We start from the raw sequence: 24,103 nt of genomic DNA on the forward strand, positions 1-24,103 counted from the left end.
AGTCACAAGCCTTAATGTTACTGTTCCTTCTGGTTACATTTGCAGTACCACAGAAATAGATGAAAACTGATTCAACAGACAGTAATGCTGGAAACACTTGCAGATAAAATTTCAACTGGAATAGAATGAATGGCACAAATTATAACATTCAGCAATATTTTAAAGACTGGCCCAGATCCTCAGCTGTAAACTGAAGTCAATGGAGATTATCAATTTACAGCAGCTGAGAAAATGGCCTTAAGACTTTGATGATTGCTACCATGAATCATATAAACACTGTTTGAAAATAAAGACTTGTGTGTTCCTAATTCCGGGTAACAAAATTAATTCAGACTTCAAATTTCAGACAAATAATTACCAGAAAGTCTTCATTCTCTCCTCCTTTCAAACCTGGCATAACAGATTTCTATACTGACACCAGGAAAATGCATGCCTTTAGTTCAATTTCCATCATGAACTAAATATACTAAGTGGTGTAAACTCTCAGCACCATTATAATCAATGGACTACACCTGTCCCAGGTGAGTGATTTGAATTACTCCCTATTGTGCCCACGCAACCTCAATTGAAAATTTTGTTCATGGAGTATTCCACTTAAGTGACTTTGGTGTCTTTTTCAAACCAGCACAATGTCTCAGCGGGTCACATCATATTTTTCATCTACATGATTTTAATAGATATATGAATTCTTTTTCATTAGATATTTTAGACAACCACCCCCAAAAGAAAAAAACTGCGCAACACTATTGGCATCCCACCGAAACATAAATATATAAATTACATTTTATACACTTTTCTTTTAAACGCAGACACATACATTCATGTGCATAACATTGTGAACAGTACACTTGGTGAAGAACAAGCACAGATAGTTTTAGTAAATGTATATCCAGTTTTGGTGCTTAATGTAATACACTGGGAAGATGATCACAAAACAGGACAGTTACTAATTATGTCTGCATTAGCAGCTGAAGCCAATGCCTATTCACTAAAATTGCTTTGTTTGGGTAAATTGGACATAGTTATTCTGTAGGGGTGGTAAAACCTCCAACCCATGGGTTGCATGCAGTTTATCAAGATTAGCTCCTGGCAGGCCGCCAGATTGTTTGTTTACCTGAGCATCCATAGGCATAGCCACTTGCAACTTCCTGTGGAGATGGTTCAGTTCCCAGCCAGTAGGAGCTGTGGGAAGTAGTGGCCAGGCCCATGCCACTTCCCACAGCTCCCATTGGCTGGGAACGGTGAACAGCAGCCAATGGGAGCTACCGGGTTCTGTGCCTGCAGACACTTGGGTACACAAATTGTTCCACAGCCTGCCAGCGCCCTGATAAAACACATGTGGCCAGCGCGCTGGAGGTTCCCCGTCCCTGCTGTAGTGGGGATGTTTACCTACATTTGAAAAACTGGAAAAGTAAAAAAAAAACCTCTCTTTTTTAATACATCTTAAAGCTCTGCAGTTCATTCACATTTGGACACTTTTAATTCAGGGTAGACACATTATCCTCAAGACTTGATCTTTTGTCATGATGTACAAAGAAGAGAGAAAACTTTCATCTTATTGGAGATTTTTCATAAAGAAAAAAACCCAGTAGTTTATTTTGCATGTCCAATGTGATAATCAAAATAACACAAAGAGCATAATATCTAAACTACTGGGGTGGGGCAGTGATAATGACAAAGAGGGTAGCCATGACATATGTGGCACAGCCCTACATTTTCAAAGCAACAGACAAGAAATAGCCAGGTGACTCCCATTCCAGTCCATGGAAGAGTTGAGCAATTACATTCCTCAGCATTTTGAAAATGTAGGAGTTGGTGCCCGAGTATTTTATCTGCCCTGCTATAGTTAAAATATATTTTGAAGTTATTTGGGCTATTCAACTACAAAAATATGACCACAAAATGCTTTTTTTCATTTCTTTTTCTTTCTTTTTCTTTTTTTTTTTTTCTTTTTTTTCTTTTTTGTTCAAGAAAACATAGCAGGCTTTCTTAGGTATATAAAACTGTTAATTTTAGATAAAAATACAAACTTCACCTTTACAAAACACATATTTCTGTTGAATACACATAAAGCATAACAGTTTACCAAAAATAAAGAATTTTAGGTTTTGTTCAACTATTTGCAGCAAGGTCTTTCCCATGCCACAATGACATTGTACAATGCGGATACAAGAATTTATACATTTCACACAGCGCCAACATGTGAAATAAAAGTATTTGTATACTGATAGGAATGGCAATTGCTAACACAATATCACTATTAGGCAACTGGCATAAGTTTCAAAGAAAAAAGGATATTTGAATGGATATCCTATGATTTGTTTGCACACATCAGGTTTTTTTAAATGCTTTAAATTACGGGGGGAGGTTGGGAGACATAAACCAAGAAACGTCTAGAAAATTATGCATAGGTATACCATTTTTATTTTAATATATCTCATTAGTTTGCATCCCACTAGGAGAAATACCATAATGTTTGTGTTCTGCTTACTGTTACACCAGTCTTCTATATGTGTTATTGGTAAATGTAGTCCAAGAGATAATAAAAAGCTAGGCAAAGAGTAAAAAGAAAGCTTAATAATCACTTTATGGTGTAAAAAAAAATCAATTTAAGGCTCCCCAGAAGGTATTCTTTTTTGTATAGACTTTAAAACACCACCAAGCAAGGATGTACTGTTTCTATAGAGTTTGTGTGGTATTTGATCATTTGATACATTCCTGCTTTGTTGTGCCTGAGGTCCATTTGTGTCCATCCATCTTCATCAAGAAAGCAGGCACATTTCTTGACATAAAGCACCGTTGACTGCTCTGACAATTATCCACTATTCATTTAAGAGTTTTGTCTATTTTTCTTCTTCCTCCTTTTTTTTTTTTTTTTTTTTTTTGTACTTTTGGTATCCTCCATTCATTCATCTGTCTTTTTATTTTCTTTTTTCTTTGTTTGCTTTGTTGTTTTCTTGTGGGGTTTTGGACAGGGAAGCTTCCTATTGTTTCACAGAGTGCTACAATACTTGCTTTGATGTCACATTAAACAAATGTACATTGTCTCTTTGTTCTCATTAAGTGTTCTTTTCAGTCAGTTTTTTTTCACATAGGAGAACAAATAAAGTATATAGTCAATAAAGCACCATACATAGTAGGTTCAGGAATGTAACAAACCATGTACATCCATGTCCCAGAGAGAAGTTCTTTTTTTTTCTAGCTTATTTCACCTTACATCTGCAGGAGAGAAAAAAGATATAATAACTCCATGATTAGAATCACAGGACCTTTCCTCTCAGATGTCTTTTAAAAAAAAACTATTCTGCATGAAATTCACTAACCTGGGACAAGAAGTTCTAAATGCTGTTTTGATTGAGTTTACATGCTGACTTTTAAAGTTGAATTTTACAAAATCTTTGCTTCTAGCATATTACTCCCAATAAATACCTGTTAATCTGAAACAGGATATCAAGTTTAGCATTCTTTCAAAAAGATACATCCATATAAATGAAATCTGACATTGGGAGTCCATGTGCAAAAAAAAGTGCTTGAATTATTAAATTCCCGGTCATCCAGCAGTTACATATTTACTGCAAATTCAAATTAAATTCTACTCAGAACACCAGAATCATCTGCAAATGTTGCAGCTCATATGATGTCAGGTATTTTAGAAATATAAAAGCCATATTTAATTTGGAAATTTTACAGCTGTTACATCGGAATTCACTAACATGCTGATCAAGCCACTCTTGTACTAAGAGGTTTCTTGTTTTGTTTTTTCTACATTGTAAACCTTATAAATTTTGATGACATCTGATTCGTGCATCCTATTCTTCCTCTGAAAGCCCCCGCACTCCACCCCAGACCAGTGAAGGTTCTTAGGACTCTGGTACAGGGCCTTGTTACAGAAGAACAGGTGTCCTCTTGTTTTGTAAATTATGCAGTGATTTCAATCATTTCAGATGCATGTTTAATCAGTCCACAGTTCAGGCTAAGGAATGTTTGATGGTCATGCATGTAATAAGATTTGCCGTACGTACTCAATGCTTTCACAGCCAACTGCTTGGAACATAAACCATTTGTAACCTGGCAATTCATTCATGCACTATTATGGGCTGCTTAGACTTCAGAAATCAATAATATTGAAACAAAAAGCAGAGGAAATGGAACTTTAGGTTTCCAAGAAGCTTAAGTATTAGCACCCTCAATAAATAAATAAATAAATAAAGTGCAAGAAGAGGAAGTAGCTGAAGAATGTAAGATGCTTATGGTGATGTGTAGCTTAATGGAAAATACCAAGCATGTAGAATTATCAAAGCCAATCACATCTAATCTCTTTGCAGCCTTGAGGTAGCAAGTGTCAAGATTTTGAACAGTGATTAAGTGGGAGTGATGATATTTGATTAAGTTTTCCATTACTTGTGCCATTAGGGTGTTCAGCATATAGGTCCTACCTGATTAGCAAATAGTTCCAGTAGTTTTTATGTTGGTTTTAACCTTTTTCGTTTCCGTTTTTTACCTGTTTCCCTAGGCCTTCCTGTTAACATAAGGGAAGGCTGGTAAAAAGCCCTAAGATAATGCATTGTGTTGAAAACTAAAGTAATAAACAACTACAGTTGTTATCTCTCAAAGAATACTCATAATCTTTTGCATTACAGGTATTTCTTTAAAACTTCTGATTTTGAAATAATGTTTGCATAAGTAGTTATCTAAAAGGAAAGTTCCAGTCACCCAAGATGGTGGTGGTAGTGGTAAATCTGCCTTGTGACTAAAGGTTGAACTTCGCTATTCCGGCATTCTCTAGTCCAGCAACATCCATGGTCCAGCATGATTTTAGTTAGCTGGATGTCCATTTATCATGGGAGAGGCCACATTTCACACAGTCACATAAAATTTACTTACAGACAAATAAATTCTGTGCTCTCCATGTTCTGTACCCCTAAATGTCTTCTAAGAAGCCAGTAAGCAGTGGAAGTGTTGGTAATGCTGCTAGACAATATTGACCTCCTGTGGTTTGGCAGATTCTCTGGTTCAGCACCAGTCAGGTCCCGGGAGTGCCAGACTAGAGCGGTTCAACCTTTTCTATTAACATACAGTATTCCATATGGGTATGTCTACACTACCCCGCTAGTTCGAACTAGCGGGGTAATGTAGGCATACCACACTTTCAAATGAAGCTCGGGATTTGAATTTCCCGGGCTTCATTTGCATAAGCGGGGCTCCGCCATTTTTAAATCCCTGCTCGTTCGAACCCTGTGCCGCGTGGCTACACGCGGCACGAACTAGGTAGTTCGAACTAGGCTTCCTAGTTCGAACTACCATTACTCCTCGTGGAATGAGGAGTAACGGTAGTTCGAACTAGGAAGCCTAGTTCGAACTACCTAGTTCGTGCCGCGTGTAGCCGCGCGGCACAGGGTTCGAACGAGCGGGGATTTAAAAATGGCGGAGCCCCGCTTATGCAAATGAAGCCCGGGAAATTCAAATCCCGGGCTTCATTTGCAAGTGCGGTATGCCTACATTACCCTCCTAGTTCGAACTAGGAGGGTAGTGTAGACATACCCTATTTGCCTTCAGTCCCTGTAGTTTAGATATTTTGAATTTGCCATCCACTTGCAAAAACAAACATTCTCACATATAAGGAGGGATATGAATCACTATCTTCTGCCATTGCGATCATATCCTTCATAAGCCTGATTCTGAACTCACCTCCCAATTCTTCCCACACAGTCACAGCTTTTCATCTTTGACTGCTTAGCTGTTGTCCCCAGAAAGTTGAGGTGGATGAGATAAGATGTTTTCATGTACAGCACATAGAACAATTTACAGAAATATGAAAACCCACCAATTTTCCTAAACTTTTTGCTCCATTCATAACTCAAACTAGCTTTGTGCTACACCTATGCCGCTTTATTTGCCTATTGGTGCTTAATGAACAGGACTAATTTTTCAGCTCTCCGTGTAGATTATAACTTCCCTCAGAGGGGATTATAAGCAAAGCCCAACATGTCAAAAGAACTTGAAATCTTTTGTAAGACAAACAGCAAAGTAAATTCTGCTGACGTGAACTTCTGATTCCAATAACTATAAAATTGCCACTCATGAGCCTTGCATTTTACTGAGTACTTGCACTAGTAAAACGTCTTCTGAGGAGGTGAAAATTTACACCCGGTGCGTGGAGGACATGGTAACCTCCAGCAGGAACTCTCACCCAATTTACAAACTTAGACAGGCACCTGACAGAAACTATAACCTCCGCTGAGAAACTGAGGCAAATTAAATCCAACACCAAAAATATCCAGCCAGGTGTCTTCCCATCCCAATGACATCAGGCCACTGGGCTGCCCACTTCTGCACTCCATAATAAATAAGAAGCCTGAAACGCAGGGCAATGGTGTGTCCTGACAGGACGGAGATAGCAGCAAGAAACTTGCCTAAAACACAGGCCTGGGCTGAGCAACCCTTAACAAGTTGCCTATTTGTAAGAAATCCCAATGCAGGCAAGTTTTACCTGCTCTGCTTTCCTTAAAGTTTCACACTCTTTGGGCCTGATTCTCCTGTTCCTAACACCACTGTCAACCAGCAATAACTCTACTGAAGTCAGTGGGCTACATCCGCAGCCAGTGTAAACTGCCACAGTTCCACTGAGGTCAGTGCAGCTGATCTGCATTGGCTGTGGAGGATCTGGCACAATGAGTTAGATGATCCAAGGGAGAGGAGAATCAGGCCTTCTGTAATCCATATGAGTACTTCTGAAAAATCCCTCCTGGCAGCAATACTCTCTCCCAGCACTGTCAGAGTCCCTAGGGCAGTGAGAGTATCCATGGGCACACACAGAGCTAAAGGCCAAAAGCTTCCACAGCAAGAGGCCGCCAGGAAAAATAAAATCGTAATAATAATGGAAAAACCCAAACCAACGCCATGGATACCGTCACACAAAAGACTTTCCGATAGAGAATTGTGGCTGCAAATATATTACATGGGAGGTGGGGGAAGAAATTGATGAACATGACAGTTAAATGATAATAATAGGAATAAAATGCTCGAGAGTAAGGAAATCAGAAATTAAGGTTCCTGGACCAACCTTAGCTTTCACCCTGTAACACTGTCCATCTGCTAAGCTAGTACCTAGAGCAGGCCAGGAGCATCCAGCTCACTGAGGCAGCAGGGAGACCCAGGCAGGCTTCCCTGCTTGCCCCGCAGCCCCACGCTGTGCAGAAACACAGCTGCGGGGCTCCATTTCTGGAGGGGAAGGGAGAAGTTTCAGGAGTCCCCCCTGTCTCCCCACACAATCCTATTGGCTGGTTTCTGACAGAAACCAGCCAATGGGAGCTGCTTGTTAGAATAACAGGCAGCTAAGAAGAATCACGCCCCCTCTACTGGGCTCAGTTATTTATGAAGCACATGGCCAGGCAGGCTGGCTGGCTAGGAAACATTTTAAGCTCTGCAGGCAGGCGAGTTAGTTTGGCAGCTGGCAGGTAAGTCTCTTGGCCACAGCCTGCTTCTGGTACCCCAGCCCTTTCCTACCCCAACTCTCTGTCTCCCTCCACACTCAACATACCCAAACCCTCTGTCCCCCTCTTACACCCATATCCCCTCCCAGATCTGGCACCCCAATCTCCTGCCCCAGATCACAATCCCCTCCTACCCTAGGTTACATCCCGAACCCTTGCACTGTAGTCCCCTGCCCTATATCACAATCGCCTGCTTCATCCCAACTTCATCCCAGACTCCAGTCTCCCTCCTGCATCCCAATACCTTACCCCAAGCTCCCTTCTGCACCCAATCTCCATTCCAGACCCTGCATCTCCTCCATTAATATCATGGAAGAGTACGGCCTTTGACCACTTTCCAAAATCTTGGAGTGGCCCCCCATCAAAAATTATTGCCCACACTGACCTAGAGACACCCCACCCCTCCATTTATCATTCTCCAAGCCCTTCCTAACACAGAGGCTAAAAATCCACTATCCCTGCCAAAACTCTACAACAAATTTATAAACTGCTAACCAGGTAGGGCCTGATCCCAAACCCATGGAAGTCAATGGGAGTCTTTCCACTGATAGCAGTAGACTTTGGATCAAGCCCCCTAATCCATATGGAAGACTTGATCCTTCACCAGATCATCCTCCCACATACATCTAGGGATTATAATATTTTGTGTCTTGACTGATGGATTGATTGATTGCAATTGAGTCACGTAATGGTTTATCAGGCCAACTTTATCTCAGCAAGAGAAAACGTTACTTCATCTTCTGATACAGGCAAGACATCACACAATTACCCCATGTATGTTCCTGCTACAGGCTGTAGAAAACTCCCTGCCACATATAGGGCAAAAATCGACTGGTACCTGTCCTCCCTAAACATTATCCATCATTTTCAGGTGCTACTCTGATTGCCTCACAACCGGAGACACCTGTACTCCATCAAGTCTAAAACTGGTGTGTGACTCTGTAGGGAACCACGTAAAATGGTTTAAGTTAAATTAAACTGTTAGGCTGCTCTAACTTACACCAGGGCTGGGTGAAGCCCTGGGTAGCCTGCGCTGTCTCCTGCTTTCTAAGTGCCTCCTAGTCCCTGTGATCAAGCCACAGTGAAAATAAGTATTTCTTCTCCGTACACTCATGACTCCCCCTCTTTTCTGGTTTTCATATTCTCAGCAAGCCAGGCATCTGTTTCGCATGACAACTGACAGCAATCTCCGTAAGGATAAGTAGAGAAATAGAAACCAAATTAAGGCCACAGTAGGAAATTTCATTTCAAAATTCCTTACTTTTGAACATTTAAATTCTTCTTAAATGAAATTTTCTACTAATTTCAAGTCTAATTTTAGTAAAGTAAATTGTCGAGTCTTAAGGGTATCTCAAAAGAATTTGTACTTGATAGAATTTACCAGCAAGCAACAAATAGTACCACCGTCAAATCAGGCAAGATTTTTATGTTATGCATATTATGTTTCATTTAAAGGCTGCAGTAAAAAAAACTGCAGTTAGTTCAATGGAGACAGGGCTGGGTCCATATTCTACTACAAATATAAGTTCCCATCTGATAAAAACACATGTACAAAAATAAAGGATGACATACCAGTTTCTTCTTCTCGATAATCTGAATTAGAATTTGATGATGTACAGGTGCATTCCATATGCTCTTCTAACCTCACCAGAACTTCTTTTAATTTTGGCTTTTTTCTAACATATTCCACTTTTGCCACCTAAACAAAAGAATGGTGTTTGCATTTAAACACATTAATGCATAACAGGACTTCAGACGGGTGGCTACATATATCTTTTAAAATGCCTCTATCCTGGAAAAGCATCATATATATCACATACTTATTTCACAATGCACCCAATAATCCCTCTAATTTTTTCTACTTATGTGCAGAGTTTTACATCCATGCTCATAATATTTTTTTTATGTGCACCAAGACGTGTGAATGTGCATCACCAGCAGAAACACAAAACCTAACTGTGGGTGCTCTGCTAATCAGCTGGGCAGCATTTGAATCTCTCCAGAGAGGCCATGCATGCACAGTGGTTACAGGGAACATTGGGCACATCTTTTATACAAGTTCATTAGTTTCACACCTGATTTCCTATTCAAGGGGATTGAGTCATTCTGTATTTCAGGATTTTTCTAAGTCAAGGTAAAGTTTCACATTCAGATTCAAATCTGCATTTGTTTACTGAATTTACAGAGTCTGATAAATTTTTCTGTCTACAACATTTCACCAGAATCATGTTGAATTACTGGCTATTTTTAAGACTATGGCAAACAGTGAAGACATGGAAAGCACCAGTGCTGTTTTGAGAACCTAGATCTCAAAGACATGGAGCTTCTTGTACCACCTCTGGGCAATCTTCAAGTGAATGAAAGCTCACTTATCTTTAAAGGAGATCTAGGAGGAAAATGAAAAGATGAAAAGCTTTTTAGAAGTCTTGCCGAGACACATCCATCTCGCTTGATGTTCTCTCTCTACTGTATGGAAATGTTACCTTTTCATATAAACTGAGTGCATATTTCACCAGCATTTAGGTTCCAGGAACATTTCAGTCTCAGTCTAGCCTTCACATAGAAATTATGCTTAAATAGAGTACAAACAGGTTCTAATGCAGTTTGGGGGGCTAGCATGGACCATATTCTAGCCCAAGAAGAAAGCTAAGAAAGAACACAGATTTTAAACTAGAGATGTAAAGGGGCCAATTACAAGTAAACATTGCCTTAGCAGTGTGCTTACTGGGGTAACTGGTTAACCGGAGCCTAAGCAGGACGGAGCAGTCTCCGCCTGTGGCGTCGTGCTGTCTGACAGGCCCTACCCAGTTGGAGCAGCCCGGCTGGGCCCATCATACCATGCTGTGGGACAGTTAACTGGTTAAACATATAGTTTAACTGGTTGAGACTTCAAATGGGATTTCACATCCCTGTTTTAAACACTGTTTTAACATGCACTGCCCCCATCGACACTGGCCAGTCTAACCTTCTTAGACTGTGCAACTGCCCCAAAGATTAAACCTGAGTGAAATGAGTATAGATAGGGCCTTGTGCTGAGGGAAGAATCCCGTCCAAAGGGGAATCTTCCAGCTGCTTTCCTTTGCAGCACTCCTCAGCACTGTTGCAACATACAAAATGTGCATCTCATTTGACAGTCAAGGGCTTTTAATGTGGACTGTCATGGAGAGCAATGGAACCAAATAGGGTGGATACTGTATTATTTTATACAAATTAGAGACAGAGAGAAATCAGAGACTGGGTGTCTGATGCCTTGCACAGCTCAGATGATTGACACAACTCTATATAGCAGTGAAATAGACAGGGTGGTTAAATGTTATTAGTGTCCACAATTTTCGCTAGACCTTTTTACTAATTGTGCACTGATTTGTCTGTTGGGTTTTTAATGCTCCCTGATACTAGCATTGAGAAAACATTGACCCTCTGTTCTTCCAAAAACAGCACATCGTTCTCATAACATGAGGGTGATGAGTGTGGGGGAAAGGTGGGGAGGAATTATACTTCCCAGCTGTCAGAAACCATCCGATAGCTTTCTGGACACACATGAGCAATGGATATCTGAATGAGAGTACTGTAGCAGAAGCCTAGAGTGAAATACTGGGTCCTGTTAAATCAGTGCAAGTTTTGCAATTGACTTCAACAGAGCCAAAATTTCAAACCTTCATTTCAGTCGCTGCCCCCTTTGTCAACAAGACCTGGAGCCTATTTTCATTTACCCAGCAAACAACAGTTCTGCACAGACAGATGCAGTAGTTAAAATGTCTACATTAAAGATATTTTCTGAAGTTGTAAGATTTCCATACAAAAAGATTTAGAGCTGGCTCTAACATGTCAGAAGGCTTTACTGAAGGGTCAACTATGGGTCACAGCAATATGTTTCAGACTCTTCCATCAGCCTCTAAGCAAGGCTTATGCAAAGATTTGAAAATGTATGGTACATCTGAGTCATCTAGCATTAATGCTGAAAAACTCACAATAACAAACAGCCATTAAGACATCTATAACCAGAGACATAGAAAGAGACCCAGCAATTATGACTTGGCTTTGATATCTGTCATACTTACGCCAATTGTTGTAAGTAACCAGCATCATCAAAAATTACTTGCAACTAAAACTGTCACTTTTTTTTATTTTAGGACATCTCTATTTTTTTCCAAATTGAGATACCACTCCAAGCTGGCATAAAAAAATGGTTAGACGCCTTCCACTATTTACTTTGTACTATACATACTGGAAGATATAGGAAATACTTAGAAACTATATGATGATAATCTACTTCACACTGACCAATTGAAAACTATAGGTTTTGGTGACATGTGTTGTAAATTAAAACAAACCAAAAAAAGCAGATCCATCACTCCTCTTTCTCCTTCAGACAATATAAGTTAAGACTGATGATTTATACATTCAATTTCTCAAGTTAAGGCAACATCAAACACAATGAATTTCCTAACTTTGTGCTGTCTCATAACACCTGTTGCTACCCTGCTAAGCTAAAATCTTAGGCTCGGGCCAAAACCTCAGCTGATGTAAAATGAAACAGCTATGCTGACCTCACAGGGATCTGACTCTAGGAGAGCATTTTTTTTTTCATATTTTTATCTTTCTCCCCACCCTGTCTTGTTGCTCAAAAGAGAAGGATAACCACATGCTATTATTTGCTACCTATTGCTTTGAAATGGTCAATCTTGAGCAAGGCACTCATTTCAATATGGGCTTCTTTCATCTTTCTCTAATGCAACAATACCAAGAGCCTTCAACAACAAAGCCCAGGAAAAATATTCCTTACAAAAGCTATGGGAGAGAGAAGTTCCATTTGTGCGGGTTGTTTTAAATCTCCCCCTAATATTACATTTAAATAATTGTACCATAATATGTAGTTTGGGTCTATGTTTTGCACTTCTATAGTCTCTATTCCACATTCCTATTGTGTGTGAAGCGAGAAGAGGGGAAGGAGCTAGGGGAAGAGTTATGTTGCTCAAATTAAAAATATCTGGTCTGGTGGGAACACTTGATGGTATCCTCAGCCCCAAGGGGAAGGCAATGTTTCAAATTGTTCAATGGTGAGACATAAGGAATGGCAATGAGTTTTCCCAGGCAGGCTGCAAAATAGTCTCATGGAAATCAGGGTCTTAAAGCAGAGGAAAAAGGCAGGACTCTGGGTATGAAAACCCTGAGAACCCCAGCAGCATAATAACAAAATTATTTCTATACAAGAACTTACAAGAAGCCTCTCAGCATGGGAGATGACTTTTACTATAATACTCAACAACAACAACAGCAAAAACCCCACTTGGATAGTCCCTGTTTAACATACCAGACATGAAATACAATCCTGAATCAGGATGCTTTTCATAAATGAAATTACTAACAAAGGCATCAGTTTGCTCTTGCTCCGAAGTGGATTAGCAACGGGTATGATGGAATGAAGCTCTATGGACCTGCGCAATTCTAAACATTGAAACCGAGAGGTCAAGTTAAAGAACAAAGACAGGGGCTGTTGGGTTTTAACTAAACACAAAGAAATCAGCTAGAGTCAAGCCACAGCTGAGACAAGGTGCATTTGCCTATCGCAGGTCAAAAAGTGATTGCACAATTGTGTTTTATGGAACAAGAACCATTATAATACTACCTGTTACAGGGTTTGCAATTCTTTAAAGGAAGTTAAAGGTCAAGTATTTCCTGGTCCCATTTCAGCACAGAACAAGAGAATACTGAAAGATGTAGTCCCCAGAGGGATACGGGGAATTGTATGATGCTGCAAGGCATGCTGAGAAGAAGCATCAGGGAATATAAGGAGCAGCTTTCCCTCAGAAGGAGAAACCAGGAAGAGCTAAAAACTGATATATGGCTCTTCACTAAGGGTACGTCTAAACTACATGGCTCCGTCGACGGAGCCATGTAGATTTGTTGTTTTGGCAAAGGCAAATGAAGCCGCGATTTAAATGATCGTGGCTTCATTTAAATTTACATGGCTGCCGCGCTGAGCCGACAAACAGCTGATCAGTAAACCTCATCCCACGAGGAATAACGGGGCTGCCGACAAAGGCCTTTGATGTCGGCAGGGGAGCGTCCAGACTAGTGCGCTGAGCGGAAAAACAGCTGATCAGCTGTTTGTCGGCTCAGCGCGGCAGCCATGTAAATTTAAATGAAGCCGCGATCATTTAAATCGTGGCTTCATTTGACTTTGCCTATGTGTCTAATCTACATGCCTCTGACGACAGAGGCATGTAGTCTAGACACAGCCTAAGAGAGTAGAGGAAACAGCCTGGAAGATGTTGTAGCAAGGACCTAGGCCACGGGTGGGCAATAATTTTTCACAAGGGAGGCCACTCCAAGATTTTGGAAAGTGGTTGAGGGCTGCACTCTTCCATGATATTAATGGACGAGGTGCAGGGTCAAGCACAGAAGACAGCTTGGGTAAGGGATTGGGGTACAGGAGGGAGAGTTGGGTCTAGGAGGGAGTTTGGGTGAAGGAGGCAATTGTGACCTAGGGCAGAGGACTGGGGTGCAGGGTTTTGGAATGTGACCTATGGCAGAAGGGAGTTACGACCTAGGGCAATGGTCTGGGGTGGAGGGGATTGTGATCTGGGGCAGGAGATTGGGTGCCAGATCTGGGAATGGGGCATGGGTGCAGGAGGGGGCAGAGAGTTTGGGTATGCTGAATGGAGGGGCAGAGGGTTGAGGAAGGGGGTACTGAGGTGCCAGAGGCAGGCTCTGGCCAGGAAACTTACCAGCCAGAATCCCAACCAGCCTGTCTCCCTGCAGAGCTAAATGCTTGCAGAGCTTAAAATGTTTCTCAGCCAGCCAATCTGCCTGCCTGCCCCGCGCCTGCACAAGCTGAAGGGCCATGTGCTTGTGAGAATAACTGAGCCGGAGGGGAGGGGAGAGGTGCCTCCTGTGCTGTGGTTCTGGTGCTCAGGTTCTGCTTCTGGAAAGAGCAGCAGGAAGTCCTTTTTTCAATCCCCTACATCAAGTAGTGGCTCAGCGCACCACTTCCTGCAGCTCCCATTGGCCAGGAACAGTAAATTGTGCCCACTGGGAACAGCAGGGCTACTGCCTGCGGGTGCTCAGGAAAACAAACCGTCTCGTGGCCTGCCAGAAGTTAACCCTGATGAACCCCATATGGCCAGCCAGGTTCCCCACCCCTGCCCTACATCAAAGGGCAGAGAGCTGTGGACCAAAGAAGGAGCCATTGAACTCTGAGTCCCAGGAAGAGAGAATACTTATCTCGGTGAGGGCAGAGGATCTGATTAGCTGTGGCTCAGGATGAAAGTCTGCTAAACCTGGGAAGGACCAGATTATTTGATATAATTTGCTTTGGACTTATGTGGTTGCCCTGGGAGGGGAGAACTTTTGTTTAGGCTGGAAGCATTAAACCTACCTTAGAGGGAAACTACAGCCTAAACACCGGCAGAGGCACTGAAGAGATAAGAACCCTCAACACTCCTTCAGAAATGCTTTGTTACTGATGGATTCTCACTACTTAGCTGTCTATGGCCCCTAAATCTTACATGTGTGACCTCATGGACAGGATATGAATAGATAGTCCAGAGAACCTTGCTGGCTGAGGTACCACCATCATAGTGTAGAGGAGGCTGGAGAGGGGACCCATGCAGGCTCTTTGGGTATAGGATTGCTGGGTTTTCTGCTATAGGGGCTTAACCAGCCACTGACCTCTGCATGTGATGAGGGATACAAAGACTATAGAGGCTATTGTCACAGTTGCACAGTTAGCTGCACCTTTGTTTTCTTTCTGGTCTCACTGGGTGCGTCTACACAACAGCGTTATTTCATTATTCCGAAATAACAATGCGAGCATCTACACAACAATTCCATTATTCCAAAATGAATTCAGAATACTGGACAGCTTATTCCGACTTCTGTAAGTCTTATGTAAGCGTGGATGCTCCACTGCTGCTATTTCGAAATAGCTCCTCCCTAGGGCCATTCAAAGTAATTACTCCCCAGTGCTTTTTGGGAGGTAGCACATCCACATTAGGGAAGCCTGCCTCAGACTAATTTTGAGGCTTCCCTGTAGTGTAGACGTGCTATTTTGAAATAAGCTTTATTTCAGAGTATTTCTTCTGGAATAGCTTATTCCAAAATAAATGTGCAGTGTAGACTAATTTAGCTACAACTACTCAAGAGAGAGATCTTGGAGTCATTGTGGATAGTTCTCTGAAAACATCCACTCAGTGTGCAGCAGCAGTCAAAAAAGCAAATAGAATGTTAGGAATCATTAAAAAGGGGATAGAGAATAAGATAGAGAATATCTTATTGCCTCTATATAAAACCATGGTATACCCACATCCTGAATACTACATACAAATGTGGTTGTCTCATCTCAAAAATGATATCTTGGCATTGGAAAAGGTTTAGAAAAGGGCAACAAAAATGATTAGGGGTTTGGAATGGGTCTCATATGAAGAGAGCTTAAAAAGACTTGGACTTTTCAGCTTAGAAAAGAGGAGACTGTGAGGAGGGATATGATAGAGGTCTATAAAATCATGACTGATGTGAAAAAAGTGAACAAGGAAAAGTTATTTACTTATTTCCACAATATAAGAACTAGGGATCACCAAATGAAATTAATAGGCAGCTGAAAAACAAAAGGGAGTTTTTCTTCACTCAGCATACAGTCAGACTGCGGAATTCCTTGCCAGAGGATGTGGTGAAGACCAGGACTTTAACAGGGTTCAAAAAAGAGCTAGTTAGATTCATGAAGGTTAGGTTCATCAATGGCTATTAGCCAGGAAGGGTAGGAATGGTGTCCCTTGCTTCTGTTTGTCTGGAAATGGATGAGAGGAGAGGGATCATATCAGGATTACCTATTGTGTTCCCTCCCTCTGAGGCATCTGGTACTGGGCACTGTCGGCAGACAGGATACTGAGCTAGATGGACCTTTGGTCTGATCCAGTATAGCTGTTCTTATGTCTGCATCTGCTCTATACTATATGGGTGCGTCTAGACTGGCAAGATTTTGCGCATAAAAACTTGCCAGCTGTCTACACTGGCCGCTTGAATTTACGCAAGAGCACTGATTTTGTAATGTACAAAATCAGTGCTTCTTGCGCAAATACTTTCACGCTCCCGCTCAGGAAAAAGCCCTCTTGCACAAGAATACTTGCGCAAAAGGGCCAGTGTAGACAGGGAAGAACTGTTTTGCACAAAAAAGCCCCGATGGCTAAAATGGCGATCAGGGCTTTCTTGCGCAAAATCGCATCTAGACTGGCCACAGATGCTTTTGCACAAAAGCACTTTTTGCGCAAAAGCATCCATGCCAATCTAGATGCACTTTTGCAGAAATACTTTTAATGGAAAAACTTTTCCGTTAAAAGTATTTCCGCAAAATCATACCAGTCTAGACGCAGCCTATTAGTTCTTCTACTGCACTCATCACCATAGTATCTGAACACCTTCCAGTCATGCCCCAAGCAAATGTGTCGTATATCCCAGTCTTCATACCTTAACCCACAGTGGAGTTAAATTCCACAATTCTCCCTCTCTAAGACTAGGGCTAGAGCACTCTGTGGATCAGACCATCCTTATCCAGCATGCCTCACTGAGCTTGGGTACCTGCGGTTCTTCCCTTCAGAAGTCTGACTTGTCCAAGCCAGGGAACAGACAGCTTTCTTAAAATCAAGGGGTTGTTTGTTTTACCAGAAGGAACAGGACATTTCAAGAAAAAGAATTTTAAAACAAGAAATAATCTATCTGCTTGTTTGTCTTTCCTAAAGGCTTCTCATCCCTTGATGGTAACCAAGGCAGACTCTGCCCCTTCCCCCCCCCCCCCCCTTTCAGGTCCCTGCATCTCAGTCTGATTCCCCTTGAACAACTCTCCCTTTTCCTCAAGGAAGTGATCCTTTTTAAACTAGAGCAGTGGTTTGCAAAGTGTGGTTCACGGGCCACTAGTGGTCTGTGACCATCTTGCAGGTGAGCCTCAGGCTTGGGGCTTAGCCCAAGCCCCTAGCAGCAGGGAGCCCATGTAAGTGCTCCAGTCCCATCCCCTCGCCCCGCCCCTCGGAGGTGGAAGTGCCAGGGCCAGCTTCCTGCTGTGCAGGGGGAGGGGGCAGCAGCAGTACAGGGAACCACTCACCTGGAGGCTTTCCCCACTACTCTCATTGGCTGGAACTGTGGCCAATGGGAGCAACGGGGGACAGTGCTGGGAGCAGCAGGGGTGGGGCGATGTAACAGAGCCAGGTAAGGGCCACCTCATCCCCATCATACCCAGACCCCTACCGCCATCGTCCCCCACACATCCCTCCCAGCCCGACCCCCCACCTGTACCTTCCTTCCCTGCCAGATCCCCATACCCACTCCTGCACCCTACCTCCCACCCAGACTTCACATCCCTGCGCTCTCCTACACCAATTTTGTCATCATGGGCGGTTGGCTGGTGGTCCATGGAATGGTTTGCATTGAGCAGAGTGGGCCCCGGGCCAAAAAGTTTGAGAACCACTGAACTAGAGGGATTGCTTTTGATCTCTTGTCTATCTGCCCTTTCCTGCCCTGGCGCTCTCTCTGAACAACTCTCAAGTGTTTGTTTGCTGAGAACGGGCTTATCCTGGTCTGCTCTTTCCCCTCCTGCTTGTTTTTTTTATCCCCAAAAAGCCCCCTACTGAATTACACCAGCCTATTCATACAGTGAACATGCCATTTACCAGGTCAATGGGCAACATTCATAAATTAAAGCAGAGCACCTCAAGAGCCATCACAGCTACTACTGCTGAAGTAGCAGATACAGATAGTCGATGGAGCCCTTCTGCTGCTGTTCCACAGACTGGAAAGGAAGGTTGCTCCCTGCTGTCCCAGCTCAGCTACTCGGGATTGGCACTGGGAACAGAATTTGCTCCATAAGGTTCACATCTGCTGTCTTGGCTAGGAACGCACCAGCAGATCTGCTGAATGGCAAGATGCTTTTTTTCCTGACTGCTGTTGGGCTGACCCGGTTAAGTAAACTTCAGGAAATGCCAAACAAAGGGATATTCCAGGTCCTTGAGCTGGTTAAATACTTCATCTACCTGACTTATTTCTGGAGCCAATATAAAGCCAATGGAACCTTTAGGCATTATGAATTAAGTTTCGTAGCGGCAACAGGCATAGTTAAAGGAAATATTTCCTCAAGTGACATTCAAAAAAAAATCACACTCCACCAGCTGGCACGAGGGAGCGATTGGAGTCCTTGCCATGTGCAAATCATAGAGGAATTCCCAAAGTCAAAATTCAGACTTTGCAGTAGCCTGGTCAGTAAAGATACTCAGAGGTTCGATAAAAGAAAAAGCAAACACGTCGAGTCTGGTCCAATTACTGACCCGTCGAGTATGTTAGCATAAAGATGCAAGCCAGAGAACTTATGCTCATAAGCATCTGAGGGTCAACAAGGGAGAGTGACTTTAAAGCAGGCATTTCATTTCAATCAAACAGATGTTCATTCATGCTAGACTGTTTGAAACACATTCCCATGGGGAAAAGACAATACAACCGACATAGGTGCTCTGTGTAGCCATGCAGCTGCCCTCCTTCTCAGACCCGGTTTTTTGTTGATTGCTCAGAGGGGAAAGAGATTCCATAGTATCAGACAGGGATGTAAAATCCTGTTTAATTAGTTAAATGGTTAAGTGTTAAGTCTAACCAGTTAATTGATTAAACGGGCTGGAGCAGCCCCAGCGCCATGGGCAGGGACTGCTCCAGCCTCACAGAGCTGCTGGCTTGGAGGGAGGGAAGAGGAGAAAAGAATTGGCAGTGTGGGAGAGGGCTGCCAGCTCCTAGCCCATGTGGACTTGCAGACTGGGAGTCAGCAGACTAATGCTGAGTAGAAGCCGCCCCGGCCCACCGATGCTTCCGCCCAGCAGCAACTCCTAGCCCATGAGCCCATGTGGGCTGGGAGCCCGCAGTCCTCCCCCATCTCCCACTTCTTCTGTCTCCGCACACACACACATCCTGCACAAGGCTGCTGATTCCCAGCCAGCGCAGGCTGGGATCCAGCAACACCCCGATGCTGAAACAGCCCTCCACCCTGGGCAGGCTATGGGTGGGGAGGTGCTATATGGTAACAGTTAACCATTACCCAGTAAGCATCACCCATTAACCGGTTACCCATTCACATCCCTAGTATCAGATAGCTTTTTTCCAAGCTAAGCATAAAGATTCACACTGGGACTATTAAAATAATGGGCTGCATTTAGAGGTAGGCAGATTTTAGAGGCCTGAAGGGAGCTCCCATCCCCCTTTGAAAGGGCCCAGTCTGCGTCTAGCTGTATTAAAACCAGACCAGGTCTGCTGGCTCATGTGGAAGTGGAGAAAGATCAAAGCATCCCTGCCCTTTTGTTGGAGACCAGTGCCACCAGTAGCGCTGGCTCAGAGCACTGCTGTGCTCCCCAGCTAGACTGCAGCAGCCTGGCATCCAGGGGGTCTGATCCAAAGCCTTAGGATCAAATCCAAGGAGAGGAAGGTCCCTAATCCCTATCCACACTGCACCTGCATCAAGCCCTCCCATGCCAGCCCTAACAGTCTGGTGTATTGATAAATGATAAGTTTATACACAAGGGCATAAAGGAACGTCCTTTGCTTTGGCCCGTGGCACAATGCATCTGCAAACCCACTCACTGACCTTTCTGGGTGGACATTTTTGCAGTGTGACTAGGCTTGCTATGATCTCACCACCTTGTCAATGAAAGGGGAGGGAGGGAAGCCCTTTCAGTTCTAATCAAAGAGCGCTTTTATCCAGCTTGACATCATAGAAAATACAAGAGAGCTCTCAACTGCATTCCAGGAATAACCCAGGCAGGCCCCCAAACCAACTTCTACCTTTCCCGGGACCCTCATGTAGGGCCTTGCTAGATAGTGGTATGTACACCCACGGAGCTCTAAATCCAGGATTTCCAACCATGAATTATATCAAAGCCTATGAGAGATGCCGACTCTGGGGGAAACAAATGCGGATTCTGTTCAGATTTCTGATGTGACTGGGAGGTCAGCGGGCATTCTCAACAATGAGCATCCTGTTTCTGTTTGACCTCTTGTCCTTCTTGCTACTCAACTGCTATTTGGACTTTTCTGAAGAACTGGACGACGTGTATGTCGATATCTTTGGTGTCAACTTATTAATGGAGCCACAAAAATCATGTTATCCGATAGGGCTCCTTTTAACTTACCCAGTAATAAAATGAATATATCCCTGAAGGAAACAATGCCGCATCTCTGAACTGTGTGAGGCAGTGAGACAGATTCCTTGGTGCAGTAATGGGGGGGTGCGGATGACAGCCCCAGAACTGACATACTTAAAGCTGCTGCCAAAGTTTTAAACTCTATCACTGGCTTAAGTTCCTTAATACATCCTATGCCAGTGGGTGATTGTGGAGGCAGACTACCTCCCCACCCCCAACCTCCTGCTCACTCCTTTCCTGCTCCCTACAATTCAGTGTGAACTGGAGGGATGGCGATACAGAGCTGGGTTGTGGTACACATGCACCAGCAGGGAATTCTCATCAGCCACAGGGATTCTCTGCTCAGCATTGCGGTCTGGGTTTTCACCTCTTTGCTCCACGTCAGCATATGAACTACAGAATCTAGCCCCAATGGGAGCAGAACTTGGCCCAAAGATGATAGCATTATAGAACTCAATGAGAGCAGGACTCGGCCCAAAGATGATAGCATTACACTCATCAGTGACATTATGGTTACAGGTCAAGATGTACTTCCATTCTAAGCCTCTGTTTTCAATGGCTTAAACTTTGGGGCTTAGATTTCTCCAGTTTGTTCTCAGCCCAGCAGTTAATTGAGTTGTCCCTGATTTTTTTCTTTCTTTTTAATTATATTTGCAAAGTCTATCAAGATCCACACATGAATGATGCCACGTAAGTGTAAAGCATAATTATTTTTGGAAAGGCTGAAAAAATCTGTTCAGATGTTTTCCAGCTTGCCAGAGTGTGAAAATGTTCTTTGCCCATTAAAAAACTCTGCTCAGACACGTTTTTGTGGGTTCAGATAATTCATAACTGGGTGGGATGTCACTCTTTGTCCTTGAAATGTGCAATGGCCAAATAAATGTGTTAACAGCACCTCTTATAATTACTCAATAAGCCAGAGTGGCTGCTACACTCATTATATCCTAGCAGGCAAATCCATATCTGAATTTTTCAAAAAAGGGAATTTGGAGTATAGAATTGGCAGTCAAGTATGGGGCCCAGAGGTTAATGATATGTGATTCTGATCTTATTCATGCGAGTGCAGCTCCATTGACTTCAGCAGAGTTACTGCTGAATTGCACTGATATAAACATGCACAAAATACAAGAAATACCATTCACTTCATGTAATATTTACTGGAAGCCTGTGGCAGGGAGAAATGGATGTTGCTTACTGAGTAAATACAGCATGAAGCCTTGAGTCTCTTATCCCCAGAGACACAATAATTTGGATAACATTTTTCACAGATCAAACATGCTATATTGTCACACATAAAAGCCCAGTTTAGGCTGCACAGTATTTAATTAAAGAAATGTAATTCTGTGCAGTGAATTTTGCAGTCCGATGCCCCTTGAGTCATTCTGTCTTTTAAATTCAAGATCTGTTAGGGGAGAGATCGTGGGAAAGACGACTTTTTAAGATATAAAGGAAAATGAAAGGAATGTATAAAAATCAGTCCCAAAAATAACATTTTCCACTAATCATGTTTTATGAAAGGCATCTGCTCACTTGCAAGAGAACAAGATATCTGACTGACATTGCTAGGGCAAGGGTGGGAAAGGTAGATGCTAAACAGGATGCACAACAGAATGCCTGAAGCTCCCAAACTCTTCCATTCATATCCCTACCATCATAATTTGCTCACCTTGACACTTCTGTGATGTATCCGTGATGGCTGGCATTTCACACTGCTGGTGTTGCAACAGCCAGTACAACGTTTCACCTCCACACACGGTGGCCATATCAGGAAATTAGCAGACGTGGGATCGATCTGACTCCGAGGTATCTCATATATAACAGTTCTTGTTTTGCAGACAGCAGGAATGGCTTCCTCTACAAACAGAAGAACCCACACTTCCAGATGAACAGCTGTTCTCGCTTTGGAACACACATGCTTATACTGCCACATACGTCAGAGTGATTCCCACCCAGGCTTTTGCAACAGGTGCTCTACGCTCCTGTTGCTGACGCGAATGATAAGCCTTTGTGCTGCGCTTGGATAGGCTGCTCTGCTTGCTTCCCATTCAACTGTGCACGCTAGCCCAGAGTGAAGTCTGAGTTCCTGCAAACACCCAGATCACAAGACAAGGGCTTTCCACTAGGAAGGTGAATGTTTAACCTTAATGGGTTCAGCTTATCAGTTAAGGTTAACCGGTGGGGGCTGGGGCAGAGGGCTGCTCCAGCCCTGCAGGGGGCCTCCCACAGATAGGGGCTGCTCCAACCCAGTCGGTGTAGGACCTGCCTGAAGTGGGGAGGGGCATTCCAGTCCAGCAGTGGGCAAGGGGGGGCCACTTCAGTCCAGCAATGGGCAGGGGGCACTCCAGGACAGCAGTGAGTGGGAGGTGGGCACTCTAGGACAGCAGCGAGTGGAGGGGACACTTCCACTGGGCTGGAACACCCACCCTTTAATCAGTTAACCAGTTAAACAATATGTTTAACTGGTTAGCCAATTAAATGGGATTTTACGTCCCTACTTTACACCACTCAAGAGCCTGCACATACAAATAGGAGCTGCAGATGGTCTGAAAGGTGATAGTGGGCAAGGACGGTTTGAACCTCTCACTCTCGTAATAGTTCCTGAGAAGATAGCTGGATAGGGACTGGTCCCGAACCACCAAGTCAAGGGAAGCTTTGCTATTTTGCAGGTTAAGGACCATAATGTGCATCTATGTATATTTCACACATACAAAGCACATTTAATAAACTGCACACAATCTGATTCTGTGATTTGTACCTCATGCACCATCCCTATGTTTCTGACACAACCTTCTCCGGCTTTCAGTTCTGCCGTGGTCTTAACACTAAGCTGTCATAGAAATGGCAGCAGGTCCTTTTTTTCTGACTGAAGCTGGGCAAATCCCAGGCTTGATATGTTAACAAAGTGAAACCATGAGACTAGCATGACCAAAGAGACTATAAAACTATGTTCAGCTGAGCAAATTATTTTATCAGGTCTCAATCTACGGCAATTTCCTGGCGCTGAAAGACCATTTACAAACGAAGGTTTCAGGCATTTGAGGGTGAGCTGTCTAATGTTTGCTGTGCAATAAAGCAATGTAATGAGATATTGCTAGGTGACAGTTTAGTCACAGTGCATTAAGCTGACATATGAACAATCCAGGACCCACAACCGGAGATATCTTGCAGCCTGGGATGATAAGAGGTAGGACTACTCAAGACATTCTTGATCCAGGATGGGATGGGCTAATAACAACGCTTAATCTCTCTTATGGCAACCCCAATGAGGAAATTTAAATGGTGAGAAATTAGTGGAAGGCAGGTTGTTTTTTGCCTTCCTGTTGGGCTGTGATGAAGACGGAATGCTCTTCAGTACCGTCAACAGAAGTATGACAAGAAGAAAAAGTGACCTGACCCAAACCCATAACTTGAAAGCCTAGGATCGCATTTGCTTTGCTTTGTTTT

General features: G+C 43.1%; 1 protein-coding gene across 4 annotated transcripts in view; it reads right to left on the bottom strand.

Annotated features, from left to right (window-relative positions):
• Positions 1-2,401: 2,401 nt before the first annotated feature.
• PDGFA (platelet derived growth factor subunit A) overlaps positions 2,402-24,103 on the bottom strand; it is a 35,892-nt gene continuing 14,190 nt past the window's right edge. Inside the window, exons 4-8 of one of the 4 annotated variants that reach the window (XR_012896162.2) lie at positions 22,326-22,513; positions 9,066-9,192; positions 4,437-4,519; positions 3,324-3,437; positions 2,402-3,219 (exon numbers count right to left, since the gene is read on the bottom strand). Coding sequence is in view for 2 of the 4 variants with exons in the window: in XM_075899532.2 (XP_075755647.1) it covers positions 4,464-4,519; positions 9,066-9,192; positions 22,326-22,513 (371 nt within the window). In the remaining 2 variants the exon portion in view is untranslated. The remainder of the gene's footprint in view (positions 3,220-3,323; positions 3,438-4,436; positions 4,520-9,065; positions 9,193-22,325; positions 22,514-24,103) is intronic. The other 3 variants (XR_012896163.2, XM_075899532.2, XM_075899533.2) reach the window with 3 other exon arrangements.

This window comes from Pelodiscus sinensis, chromosome 15, assembly GCF_052426305.1.
Source record: "Pelodiscus sinensis isolate ZL-2025 chromosome 15, ASM5242630v1, whole genome shotgun sequence".
Classification (NCBI taxonomy): Eukaryota; Metazoa; Chordata; order Testudines; family Trionychidae; genus Pelodiscus; species Pelodiscus sinensis.